Raw genomic sequence first — 14814 nt, forward strand, 5'->3', positions numbered from 1 at the left:
GTGTGTGTGTGTGTGTGTGTGTGTGTGTGTGTGTGTGTGTGTGTGTGTTTGAGAGAGAGATCAAGTTGGGTCCAGGCTTCAAAACAGGCAGATCTAGTTGGATATCATTTTGAAACTGTTTACAGGAGACAGAAAGATGAAAAACATACTCCCCAACTGCATCAATCTTAGAAAAAGTCATCTCTAACACCAGCATTCTTCTGGTGATATAACTACAAATCAATGGAAAAATATATGATAGGCAAAAATAAACTGAATATTAAAATGATGTGGGTAGGGAAAATGGTATAAAATACAATATCCTAGATAAATATGACTACAAATGGCAAATGGATCAATTGTATTGCAAAAACAAATAGTACTACATACTACCATTTTGCACTACCTTTAACATTTGCTGGTATCCTTGAGATACTAAGTGGATCCTCTATGGAAGATTTATGGAAAAATAAAGACAAGAATAAAACAGAATAAGACAGATGCCCTCTTTGATAGAGGAAGCTCTTACACCAATATTTGTAAAGAACCAGATTTCTAATATTATAGTCAATTTATCCTTAGGCTAATTATCCCATTGAGGTTTATCAGTACAGTATTAAATCATAAGCCTTTATTATCATTCTCTGTTCGTGGTGTCTGTTATTCCACAATGTAGACTATAGCCCAGGAAGAACTGGGAAAGACACTTGAAATCAAAATACCTTTCCACACCCTAAAGAGGGTTTGGGAGACAGTGTAATATAGGGGAAAGCATGTGGGATCTAAGGCACACGAACTGGGTTCAAATTTGAACTACCAAACATTAACTACAGACAAGTCACAATCTCTCTAGGCATCAGTTTCCCCATTTATAAAATGATGGCACTGGACTAGATGACCTCCAAGGTTTGCCTTATAATTCTAGTTATATTGTTGTCTGTGTATCAAGTGATAAATAAGGAGACTTCATAAAGACAAAAGAGTAAAGTTGAATAGACTTAAAATTCTGAGTTGAGTCCTTCCTCAAAGGATGAATTTTATTGCAAATCTTGTAAATATCTAAAACATCAGCCAGAACTATTCTGATACAAGTACAAAATGCAATGGAAATGAACTATTTTTTATATATAATCTAGTAACTGGGTTGGGTGGGGGAGTGTCTACTATTCAATGGGCTACCACTTAGTGGGCAGAAATCATCTTGCTACTTTTTTTAGCATTTTCAGGCCATCCTAAGATCGTGCTTTTATCTTTTCTGGGTGAGTTGTAGTGATTGTAACCTGCTTTAGGGGGAAGGAAACATGTTCTGTCGAACCATCCCAGTGCCTTCCCCTATTACTTAAACTTTTAAGTCATGGTTATATACAATTTTGGATTATCCTGGACATTGCTCCCTGCCATTAGCACAATAATCAAACACTGATTGTAATTAGATTAATAATCAAGAATATTTAGCTTACTTTTAAGAAAAATGGAAAAACAATAATCAAAAATAATCTTGACTCAGTTGAAAGCACAGTATCCAGAATGCTTAAATTCTGCCAACTAACAAGAATTAGAAAGAGATGATGAGAAAAAAAACAAGTTATTGAAGATGTAGGAAACAATTACAAAGCATAAATATAAAAAAAGTTTAGTTACCAAGATTTTAGATAGTTATTGAAAGGCAAGTCCCTCAAAATTCAAAGAAAAGACTTGTGCCTTCCCTAATGGAATCAAAATGGTTTTTAAATATCCATGTTACATGAAAAATTTGCCCCCAAATACGATAGTATAACTAGATAACATAAATAAGAACTTTTCTATATTTTAATAGCCCTGTTAAACTTTTCCATGTTTACCTGTCTTTAATATCTAGTGATACTACACTGTTCAGAGGAATGATTCAAAACAAAGAAAAACTATGTAAAAAATCAGTAAATGAAGACCAGAACCTTTACAAAAAACACAAACACACACAAAGCTGTGCTAGACCAACCTAATCTCTCTTTATTGAGGAGATCAACAACCTTAGTGATGGGGGTGGGGGTGAAGTGGGGGTTGAATATGAATATGGCTTCATTAAAGCTTTCAACTAAGTACCACAAATTTTTGATTCTTATCTAGCTAACCTGAGTATGAAATACAGGCATATAACTTGTATAATCAGAAAAGGGAATTGTAAATGCTACCAGTAAGGTACCTTGGGATTTTTTCTAAGGTCTGTTTATCAATTTAATATTTAACAATGCTTCCTCTATAGTTGAGCATATAACCAACCTAGGAAATATCTTTTAGACCTTTAGTGAATTGAATGTTTCTCATGGTTGATGAAATGACACATGGATGCAAAGAAAATTATGCACTCTGATGGTTAGAGAAATGGAATGTACTATAACTGGGAGACCATATTAATAGCATTAAAAAGTGAAAATATTTATTTGCTACAAAATGTAGTCCACAGGATCTCAAGCTGTGTTACTCAGAAGATGTTTTTGTCATTATTACCACCCCCAGCAAGACAAGGGGAATGATTATGGTACAAGGCTATGACAGGGCTACAGAGGAAGTTCTGCACCCATTAATTCTTTGCATTTCACCTCCATAGGGATGTATGCATTTAACAGAACGATTAAATTATCAAAATATAGAGAGGTTTAACTGTAGCATATACAGGAAGATATCTTAAAAAACAACCATTACAGGGTGCTTTTAGGTGTGCCTTCCTATAAGTTGAAAAGTTTTAAGGCTCATATATTTTGGAGATAGAATATAAAGGCATTTTATTGCAGTGTATACAACCTTAAGACTTAAAGACCTATGAGAACTAAGTAGCCATTTCAGTCTTACTGGAAAATTAAAAAGAAAACCAAATCAAATCTTGATAAATATATCAACCCCTCCTCCCCAATAATTAACAGGAAAACATGTTAACTTTTTTCTTTCCTCTCTTCCAATCTTGGTGGGTTAATTTTTGTTCTCTGAAAAAGTTGTCAAAATAGTTTGGGGCAGGAGATGGGAAAAATGGAAGGGTGGAGAAAAGAATGGTTTAGCTGTAAATATAAGGAAAGCCTATACTGATAATATAATAATTTACCACCACCTCTCTTTCTCTGTTTCATTAAACTTTGTCTTTGTAAGGTATTAATTTCTCCTAAAATTTCAGTCTTTCCCAAACCTATGCTCCCTATTGTGTAGCTATTAACCTAACTACCAGAACTGAAAACACTTTTGCATTCAACTGTCATTCATAGTGCCATATCCTTTTCCTAGGAAGGTCAGCAGTTGTAAAGGGTATCTTGATATATGAAGCTGGGAGTTGTGGCCACTGGAACAGGAAGACCAGATAAGTCACAGATAAGACCTGGATAAAAAGACAGAAGGTCTGTCTTCAACAAATGTAATATTCCACATCCAAAGCCAAGTAAAGAGCTATGGAAACAATCTACAATGAAGTATGGTGGAAATCTATTAGTTTTCATTTAAATTTAACAAGTTGGACGTTGAGTTTCAACAGTGGCAGTTCCAAATGCTATTTGTTATGACATAACTGTTATTCTGGCAAGGAGTCCATCGTTCTTCAGCTTTATTTCTAACTGAAAATAGAATGAAATGTTGTTCTAGATAAGTGGGGCCCAAGCTATTTTTCCAAATCAGTTATTACCTAGAGCTTTCCTTTGCCAAATCAGTTATCTGAGTCACTTGCCTTTCACTAGTCAGGAACAAGACCCTGAAATGTAAAAGGCATCACACCAGAAGTAAAAATGACCATTCCTGAATCTAGAAGTTTAATTATTGTTTTAATATTTTCCCACCATTTAATATATTTTCCTCCTACTCCCCCAGAAAAATATAAATGAGGATTTTAATTGCACCTTACAATAAAAATTAAAGTAATTGGATATTCTTACTCACAAAGGACTTAGTGCTCTACAAATTTCTATCAGTAAGAAATTTTTTCTGCTGCAGATTTTAAGTAATTCTGTGCACCAACAAAATATGTGGGCATGCCACATGACTTCCTCAGTTATAGTAGGACACTGTTTCAGATCTTGTTTTCCCCAATCTTCCACATTAAGATTCTATTAATTTTCTTAATGCTGAATTTAAATGTGAAAAAGTGTGTTTCAGATAGCCATGCTAATAAACATTTCAAAATTCTCATCTTACTCAGCAACTTTAAAAAATTGTGCAAAGTATGGTATACACATACATATATGTTCTTATAACTGAATCTTGGTTAAAAAAAAAAAAAGCTTTTCCAGAGTGGGGAATTTAAATATTCACTAGATTTGAATGAGTACATTTTCATTTCATTACCACTTCTAAATGGATACACCAGCAATAAAAACATAATAGATCAATGAAGAGATTTAACTGAATTTTCAATAAGTCTTTTTTGCAGACCCAACAGTAAAACAAATTTGTTATTATGAACCTTTATTAAGTGGCTCACATTTCAGTAAAAATCACACTAAAAAGATTTTTTTTTAAAAAAAAAAAGCTATTTACACTACAGTGCTGACACATTAAAATGGGGGGAAAAAAAAACCTGGTATAAATAAGCTCTATGGAAAAGCCTTGAATTGTCAAAAAGAATTCTGGCTCATCTTACAAAAAATATATATATATATATATATATGTTAATGTCAGCTCTACTCTAAAACCTACAACTCAAATGATTTAAAGACTTCTTTATGTTAAACCTGCAGTGTTTACAGTGCATCTGGCCCTAAGTGCTTTGATACTTCACAGTTATGGACAGGCACTGAGGAATGTTACAAAGCTACATTGACTATTTTCTGTAACAGATATGAGAGCAAGGCATTAGCTTGCTTTCAGAATTTTATGAATCTTTACATTATTATGTCATTAAGTTTAAAAAAGAATTTAAAACTGTATGTACAAATTTAGCACAAAATGTCATCATCTTTTCTATCCAAACTTGGATGTGTTGAACTATGCTGCCTTGTGTCATCTAAACTTATATGACTTCCCAGGCACAATTTTTCTTTTAAATTTTTGCTATTTTCAAATTTAGAGTCCATATCAATTTTAAATTCTGTAAATTCAACATGATCCAACTTTGCTTTAATATTCTGGCTGTCCAAATTATTAGGCGCCGTAGTTTTTTCAAGAATGTTAATTTTCATGGTTTCCTCTTTAATTCTTACCGATGAAAAAGGTTCGTGTTTAATCTGTTGAAATTCATACTTAGTAGGCAGTTTGTCTGAAAAATTGGAATCCGAGGTTGTTTTGCTTACAGTACAAATTATGCTGTCAGTATGAAGTCCAAGAACTGTTGACATATGATCTGTTGAAGTGCCTACTTCCAAAGTATCTGCATTCTGAGAGGCATCACCCTCTGAATGATACAGCTTGAGCCGAATATGCCAGGCTAAACTGCACACAGCTGAAACAGTCTTAAATTGATGTACAACATTCCTTGGAATGAAGTAGATATCATTATCATATAACTGAATTCTGGCATAGCGAATGCCTTCTCTTCGTAGTTGATTAAGTTTTGCATCATCAACCCACTGGACACACTAGAGAAAAGGAAAAAGGTAACAAAATAAGAAATCTGTTCCATGAAGAAACTGGCCTGAGAAGAGTAGAATGATTTGTAACACACCTGAGATAGCGGAGGTTCATGCAAATCTAACTGCATTCGTTGAACTACCTCTAAGAAATCTTCAGCATGAAAACAAATTACATCTTTGGTAATACGAGGCTGATCAGGCCTAGAAAAGAAAATTAGAGTTAAAAATTCCTACCATCATTTCTCCTCACTCCTCATCCCACACTCCTCCCACCTAACTCAGAGCTTTTAGCTAAAATAAAAGCAAATTAGGACCAAAACAAAAATCTTTTAAGAAACATGTATGTTATTATAGAATGCATCTTAAAAGATTTCTTTTTAAGAATTAAACAGGGACAGGTGTGGCTAGGTGGTTCAGTGAATACAGCACCGGCCCTGGAGCCAGGAGGACCTGAGTTCAAATCCAGCCTCAGACACATAATATTTACTAGCCATGTGACCTTGAGCAAGTCACTTAACCCCAAATGCCCTGCCTTCCCCACTCCAAAAAGGCCAAAAAAAAAAAGAATTAAACAAGGGAAGTCAATGTTCCATTTCAACCTAATCAGTCTTAAAACTACTACTGACCAGCTACTAAAAATAAAACAAATACATCCAGAGATCACAGAATCCTGAAGTCAGGAACACATGTGTGTGTGTGTCTTAACAAAGGTTAAGAATCCTTAGGCTAAAATATTGTCAAGTAAAAATTCTTTCTAAAATTCTCTGAAGAAATAAAGCCATTGGGCTATATATCTTCAGCTTTATGAACAGCAGGAAATAAGGATCCAAGAGGCAGCCTAATTCTAGATCAAAGTAAAACAAAACTCCCACAACATTTGACCAAGGGAAAGGAGGGATTTGTGTGGGAAGTATACTGCATAATTACTGCAGTAAAAAAGAACTCCTACCTGGGAATGTGCAATCCCAGTGTCTGCCTAAAGCAAGTTACTGCACTTGGTCATGGCCAGAAGTCATAGGGCATCCCAGCAGCTAATTCCCTCTCCCCTTCCCTTCCCACCAGCATCACCTGCTCTAGAACACCCTCAACTTTAGGTTCTGGCCTAACCAGAAACCTAATGCAGCAGTAAAATTCTTATGCTACTGATTCATACAGAAAAACCTGACTAATTCGGACAAAAAATTTAGAGAAATTTCCAAAGGGAGTAAATACATAAGGTTTGTAAGCAAATTAATATGTAAACAATTTTATAATAACAATGATTATACTACTTAAGAGGACAAAGTAACTTTAAGTACCCAAGTACCAATGTTTATTTAAAAAGCAGTGAATTGATAACATATTTATTAAAGCAAAACTACTATTTAACATAGGTTGTATTTCATCCCAGCTTCTAGTATACTTGAAAATATTAAACTTCACTTATAATTCAGACCAACTTACTCTGGCCTTTCTCCCTAATCATTATAAATTAGAAAGGTTTTACAGTATGTGGGTTCTAAGTACTTTAGTGTTAACTCCTAAACTAGGATACAATATATAAGCAGTGAAAATATTTTCCAAACTAAAAAGCAGATGGTCTGAAAAGGATATTCTTTTTGCAAAACTTAAAGAAAAACCCACCTTCTTTTCTTGAAATTCACACTAACCTGGAAAATCCAGGATGTATGTTCACTACAAATGTATGTTGCTGCTATTCAGTTGTTCTTCAGACATGTCGGATCCTTCATTACCCCATTTAGGGTTTTGTTGGCAAAGAAAGTGGAGTGGTTTGCCATTTCCTTCTCCAGCTCCTTTTACAGATGAGGAACTGAGGCAAACCAGGCTAAATGACTTGCCTAGGGTCACACAGTTAATGTCCGAAGCCATATTTGAACTCAAAAACAGTCTTCCTGACTCCCAGGCCAGTACTCTATCCACTGCACCACCTAGCTGCCCCCTCAAATGAACAGGTAATGGCTAATTTACTGTAGGTTTTTACTAAAAATTCATATATCAGTTGGTTGCTTCAAATTCCAAAATTCTTTGTGGGGAGGAAGAAGGGAGTATTTTTTGTTAATAAAGAAAAATAATGAATAGTATTTCTTGTTAGGAAAATGTAAATAGGATATAATGAATAATTATAATGACAAGGGAACAAGGGATAAGGGGAAGATGGGATGCACCAAAAACATTTTAATTAGGCCATACTTTAAAAATAATTTCTTGAGATGGTTTTAACTGATCCTTCTGTATTCCTCAAAAGGTGAATGTACTCAAATTTAACAAATATTTATTAAGCACTCACTGTGTAGAAGGGTCTCATTATGCTGGTTTGGAGGAATACGAAGTTTAGATAAGAATGCTCCTGGGTGCACTGCCCTTACCGCTTTAATCACAGGTACAATGTATGCTTGTGCCTAGGTCAGAATCAGCACTGGAGAACTCAGTTGTATGGGAAATTCACTACTTACCTCATTCCCTAATTTTTTGAGGGCATTACTAAAAGTTTATTTTTGCAAAGCAAATATAATATAAATAAATACTGCTCAGGTTCAGAGCAGATACCAGGCTCCAAGTCCTGACACATGAAACTGAGCAACTCACTTAATCTCTTAATGCCTCACATAGCTAATACTACAGATTTTAACATTTTATTATGAATTTAAACACCATGTGAGCACTTCCAAGTAGAAGAGGAGGGAATTGTACAATGTAGAACTTACTTTCTTTTTAACTACATAATAAATTCATCACGCTATTTTCAAAGTTGTCCTATTTGTCTATTTCCTACTAACCCTCCTTTTGTCCTTTTATGCTTTAAAGAAAAATACAAATGCTCTCTGTTCCAACTTTTATTTTTTTAATTTTGGTAACCACATCACCAGACTAGATCTTAGGAAGAAAGCAATCTAAATAAACAATTTCTTTTTTTTTTTTTTTGCTCAAGGTTACAAGGCCAGTTATTTCTGGGTGTGGCGCTAAGTATCTGAGCCCAGATTCGATCCCCAGGTCATCCCGACTCTGGGGCCAGTGCTCTTATTCACTGAGCCACCTGGCCGCCCCTTAAGTAAACAATTTCACCTTATAGTACAAATACAGTCCTTTAACTTTCCTAGAAATAATCTACATTTTTAAAAAAATATTTTGTTCAATTCATATTTCTGTTACAATTTTGTAGCAATGTGTTAAAGTCATTTTTGAGTAGCATCCCAACAACACAGCTTATCAGCTGATTAGCTGAAAACCTGGAATTATCTGAGGGAAGTAAAGCAGCTTCTGCAGTTCAATCAAAGGATTTAGAACAGCTTTCCCATTCTACAGATTAGGAAACCAAAGCCAAAAGACTGGAACTGACTTGCTTAGTAAGTAGCAGAATGGACACCTAAACTAGTATTTTATCATGCTACTTTTCAGTTTCCTCATAGGTCTGAATACATAAGTTTTCTAAAATTCAATTCAGCCACCTAAAAGTTATTGCTATGCACAGAGAATAGAAAAGCCGAAAACAACATTACTAAAAAGATACAATATATTTGCAGGTATGTATAATACAAGGTAACTTTAGAAGAGATAATTTTCATTTGCTAGGTGGAATAAAGGGGGGGGGGGGGGGTGGAGGCTGGTAACAAAAAGAATCCCTGAAACCCAGATTATGAGATGTGAAAATGACAAGAGAATATAATCCCAGCCATGGGAATAATTTGTAAAATTCTCAGAGGGAGAAGACAATGTAAAATTTAACTAACAGCTGATAGTTCAGTCTGGATAGAATGTAAAGCAGAAGTACATGATGGAGGGCTTTGAACATACAGAGGAGTTTCTGTCTTTTCTGACGAGGAGCCCCTGATGATTTCTGAGAACTGGAGAGATGTGGTCAGACCTAAGCCCTGTTAAGATTTTGGCAGAGGTGTCTAAACTAGACTAGGGGGAGGAGTTAGGAGGCTGTTACAACAGTACAGGCAAGTTAAGTAAGGCAATGGCACTGTGAAGAGAGAAACAGAAAAACATAGATATAAGAAATATTGTGAAGACAGAAGCTGGAAGATGAGGGTGAGAGAAAAGTCAAGTGATGAACAAGAGCAACTGGTAGAGGAGTGGTGCCCTCAAGAAAAATAAGGAACTTAAAGAAACAAGAGTTTAGAGGGAAAGGTAAATTTTGTTTTAGGTATGATAAACTTCAGGTGCCTGTGGTATATGCAGGTGGAAAAGATAAGCAGGCATTTTGAGATACAGAATGGTAATCAGGAGAAAGATTAGAACTATGGGTAGGGCGATCAGTTAGGAGGCAATTAGAGTAACACAGGTGAAAGGTGATGACTTTGCAGTCATTTCAGGAGAGATGCAGCTACCTACAGGAAAAGAAAAATTTCAAAATTTATTTTCCTCACCCCAGCTAATACCTCTACCTTCTTTCCCACTACCAATACCCAAAGGTTTTCATGACAAGGGGCAATAAGGAGGTCAAAGGGCGGACGGCAATTTTTAAATTTAGCATATATTATGTTAATTCTTACTGAAGGATCTCTACCTATGTACTATTATATGTCTAATGAGTTAACAACTCACAAAGTGGACAGTAAAGATGTTTAGAAATAATAGGAAATAGATAAATCTGCTCAATTAAAAAGGCTTCCCCAAAATTACATTTACAGGATAACAGAACAATAATCTAATCTCTGAACCATTTTCCAACCTCCTATCAAGTCAGTTCAGCAACAACCAAAGTGAATGAAAAAGATAGATTTATGACAGAGTAAAGTGTCAAGAATATAAAAAGCATCCGAAAACAAAAATCTTAAATATTCTGCAAAGGCTATGGACATTTTAAAAAAAATTTAAAAAAACTTACTTCATTAAAGGACAGTCTAATACTATTGTTACCTAATTCAATTCTCCTCCAATTGTTTTTGAACATCCAATTATATATTGGCAATAATAAGCTATACTAATGGACCAAACAGGTATCAACAAGAGTCTCACATTTCTGCAGATCTTTCCCTCACCTTCAAAATATTTCCACCCATAACCTCTTCAAACATACATGCATTGTTAAATGAAAGTATTCACTTTCCTTACTTGGAAATGTTTTTTCAAGATAAATATCACAGAACCACTAGCAATTTCGTTAAAATAATTTTTTAGTTAATTCTAGAATGAAAAAAATTTAAATTTCAAATTCTATTATTTTTGTAAGGAAACTACCATATTCTGTCATGATATGTTACACTACAAATAATCAAGTAATGATTGTTTAAATCTCAGTAAAATAAAAAAAAATCTTATCTGATCAAATTGGACATCCCAGCATAAATATTAATATAACCATGTTAAATCTATTTTATAAAATTTAATATAGAGAAACATCCCTGGTGTTTGAGGGAGGAGGTAAAAATGGGAGAAAACAATATTATGCTATTAGAAAGGAAATTACCATTCATGTAAAAAAAAATCTTTTGTTTTATTAATTTAATTTTTATATTGATTTTTATTCATTAACTTACAAAACACAACTCTGGTTGAATATTACAACAAAAACAAAGTGAGTGTGTTAAGATGATTTTACTCCTTCACTCATTCATTACTGTCAAGACAGCATGACAATGAAGAGCATTCACTGGCCCCCATTAAGGGGTCTGACACTAAATAGCACCTCTTGATGATGTTCTTCATCCTCATAAGCTTCTCCACTATAATGGTGTCTTCTTTCTTGAGATGAATAGGATTATACGAATGGAAAACAGATTGGATAATATCAATAGAAAAATACAAAATCTTCTATCTATATGCTCCAAATCAACATGTGAGACATTTTTTATTGTTTGCTTTATTTATGTTTTGCTTTCAGGTGGTATGGACTTACTGTCTTACTGAGTTTCTAGGATTAAAGTGAAACCTTTAAGATAATCTCTCTTTGGACCACTTGCAAAAGTGTATACATTTTAGCCAGATATGTAATATTTCATATCTACAAACACATATATGTATATATGCATCAAACAAGTAGGCTTTTTTGATAAAACTTAAAGTCTCATTTCTTTTCATACTGTCAGACATCTTGCTATCTGAAAGAGTCCAAAAAGAGCCTTTTGGAATAGTTATTTAGTTATCTCCTATCAAACAGCTGACTTTGTCAGAGCAGTTAAGAACTTCAGAGAAGACAGCTTCAGAGGCATAAAATGAATGGGTAGAATAGTCTTCATGGCATCCCTCATCCCACAAAGATCAGAAATGTCCACAAAGGCAAGGGAAAGGTACTACTTTATCAATCTGCATAGGTGTTAAGATAGACAAATAGAAAGAAACTACAATCTATCTCTTTTTTTTTATAATTATCAAAGAATAATCACAATGTTTATAACACAGAAAATTTGCTGGGAAAAAAATAAATGACAGCAGCTAATCTTTCTCAAACAACTGCTTCTGAAAGGTTAAATAAATAAGTCTTTCCAATAAAACAAAATCAGTTACTTACCACTCCCCACAGTGCACAGCCTTCAGCACTCCAACAGCAGCTGTAGTCTGTCGCTCAAAGCCTTGTCCTATATGATCTGCATGGGCTCGTGTCCTGTCTTCAAAAAGCATTTCACGGGGCTCACTAGTTCGAGGTAGGTACTGCAGGTTTTTTATTTCATTGGTAGTTCTGTTTTTTTTTTTTTAAACCAACAAAACACAACACGGACACATCTTTGATGACTTCTTTCATTTTATAGAGAGGGTTCAAATGAACACAGATTGAAAGCATACTAAAAAGAATTGCTTAGGAACAACACAGAGATGACTAATAATCATTTATATAATGCAAACTTGAAATTTTTAAAAATCACCTATTCTCAAATCTTTCCTCACTGTCTTGTTGCCCTTCACCATGATGTTTTTAATCCCTCTCTTCTGAGGTTACAAAGGATTGTAAAATATATAAACCTACAAGAAGCAAGGTACTAGAGAAAAATACTGTTACCTGAATTTTTCTATAGTTTGCAAGTTTTCCAGGTTGAGTATATTTACCCCAAAATATGTAAGACCAGGGGCGGCCAAGTAGCACAACGAGTAAGAGCACCGGCTCCAGTGTCGGGATGACCCGGGGATTGAATCCGGGCTCTGACACTTAGCACCCACCCAGAAACACCTGGCCGTGTAACCTTGAGCAAGTTACTTAACCCCAATTGCTTAGGGGGGGCCAGGTGGCTCAGTGAGTAAGAGTCTCGGCTCCAGTGTTGGGATGACCTGGGGATCAAATCTGGGCTCCGATACTCAGCACCACACCCAGAAACACCTGGCCGTGTAACGTTGAGCAAGTTACTTAACTCCGATTGCTTTAATATATATATATATAAGACCAGTCCCCCAAGATCTCATATGCCAGATGCTAATGTGAATCTCTGATCATTTATCTCATGGAGTGAGCAAGTGAATGTTTACATCAACAGGCAAAAACCACCTTAATAAGAAAGAATGTTTTTCATGAGTAATGAACTTGTTGGTACTAGTAAAAAGAAAGGTATGTTTTGAATTAATTTCTGGTACTGGTAAGAGTAAGCTATCCAACTACTCTACTGTAGTGTGATATTTCCAAATCAACTCATTTCCTAGACACCTGAATGAACAGTTTTATCTTTTCTAATCAAATTGGACTAACTTACCAAGATGTAACATAATATTATCAGAATACCTTCCACTGTGATTAAAATTGTGTATGTCCTATAAATAAGTTTATCTAGATATAATTAAGGACAAAACACAACTTAGTAGTTGTCTATTAATGAACAATGTTGTGTAGTAGTGCACAATTTGGGGGGGGGGGGGGGGGGGGAGACCACCAATGGATAGTCTGGCCTCTTTATCATCTATAGCCATAGCACCACAAGGTATCAACTTTCTAAATATATTTCGTTGGCCTGATCAAAATCCATGTTGACAAAATAGACAAAGTGTCAATATGTTTCAAGGAACTATGTGATGGCTAAATAGGGTCTTTTAGACAAGCAGAAATGCTATTATATAACAACTACCACACATGTCCTAATCTTAAAAAACATTGTAGCATACATCTCTGTAAAATGTTTGGAGACTAGATGATCTCTGAGGTGGCTTCCAATTCTAGATCTATATTTTATATATATATATTACTCTATGGTCTTACAGAAATGAAGAAAGTAATGCCCTTACATTAGCCAAGCTGCAAATTTCAGAAACGACATTCTCCTACTTTATATGCTCCCAGTACTTTAAGTTTAAACATAATACAGGCAGCTCTCTGACTTTAAAATGCTGAATTTACAATATCCCATCTAAAAATAGTTGGTCTCTGACAGGCAGTACTACCCTTACATTTCCCTCAAAAGAATAAATTATATACTAAATTGCCATGCTTGGCAGTCAGTAGAAGATACTTTCCCAGGAACCAAGGGGTTGTGAGGGTGTGGTGCTACATGCAGTCAGTTAGCTAGATATGCAAATGTTCCCTAAAACACATTTTCCCAAGGAAACAATGTTATGCAAATAATTGCTTGATTCCAGAGTAGCCCACAAAAATTTATTTAATGTATTGTTTTTGATCTAAATCTGCAACTCCTGGTTTAAGATGCAATTCAGCTAACTAGCAGTCTTAAAACAGTTACTGAGGCACTGAGAAATTAATATGTAACTTATCTTTCACCACACAATTAATGTTTCACAGATGTTGGAAGTGAACCAGGGCTTCCTGATTCCCTCTCTACCCTAGGCCATGCTGCCTTTAGTATAATCTATTTTTAATTTTTTTTTGATAGATCTGTGATTTCATCAGTGGAAGGCACTTAAGAAGAATAAGGAATTCATTTTTACCAATGTGAATCAGTACTTAATCTATAACATATAATCTTTGAGAGTTGCCTAAGGCACTGAGAGGGTAAACAATTTTCCCAAACTCACAGAATCAGTGCATATACAAGGTAGAATACTTAAATGTACATCTCCCTAATTACGAAGCCAGCTTTCTGTCCATTATATCATGATGTTTCTCAACTCTAATTTGGAATACAGATAAAATAGTATTATACAATTAGTAATATTTGTAGAGTACTAATTCACCTATATTTATTATGTGTCAGATTTATTTGATAAGTCTGGGAACTGGACTCCACTTATAATATCATTTCTATGGAAAATGTTTTCAAGGTTCTAAAGAACCAATGCTCCATTCATAAGTTAGGACCTACATATGTTCTCAGGCTCAGAGACTCAGAGCTGGAAGGGAACTTAAAGAGTTATCTAGTCTAAATGCCCCATTTTTCAAGTGAAAAAACTAAGGCCAAGAGAAATTAAATGACTTGCCCAGGGCCATTCTGTATGA

The 14814-nt window shown here is 34.8% G+C and overlaps 1 protein-coding gene across 3 annotated transcripts in view; it reads right to left on the reverse strand.

Annotated features, from left to right (window-relative positions):
- Window positions 1-2373: 2373 nt before the first annotated feature.
- The window catches only part of LOC138176035 (lysine-specific demethylase RSBN1L-like), an 86411-nt gene continuing 73970 nt past the window's right edge, over window positions 2374-14814 (reverse strand). For 2 of the 3 annotated variants that reach the window (XM_069106772.1, XM_069106771.1), the window contains 3 exons: window positions 11956-12123; window positions 5594-5702; window positions 2374-5507 (listed from right to left, as the gene is read on the reverse strand). In XM_069106772.1, coding sequence (XP_068962873.1) covers window positions 4869-5507; window positions 5594-5702; window positions 11956-12123 — 916 coding nt within the window. In that variant the 3' untranslated portion in view covers window positions 2374-4868. The remainder of the gene's footprint in view (window positions 5508-5593; window positions 5703-11955; window positions 12124-14814) is intronic. The other variant, XM_069106773.1, reaches the window with a different exon arrangement.

This window comes from Petaurus breviceps, unplaced genomic scaffold, assembly GCF_028583685.1.
Source record: "Petaurus breviceps papuanus isolate PSGF00001 unplaced genomic scaffold, PetGlider_PUasm1.0 80, whole genome shotgun sequence".
NCBI lineage: Eukaryota > Metazoa > Chordata > Mammalia > Diprotodontia > Petauridae > Petaurus > Petaurus breviceps.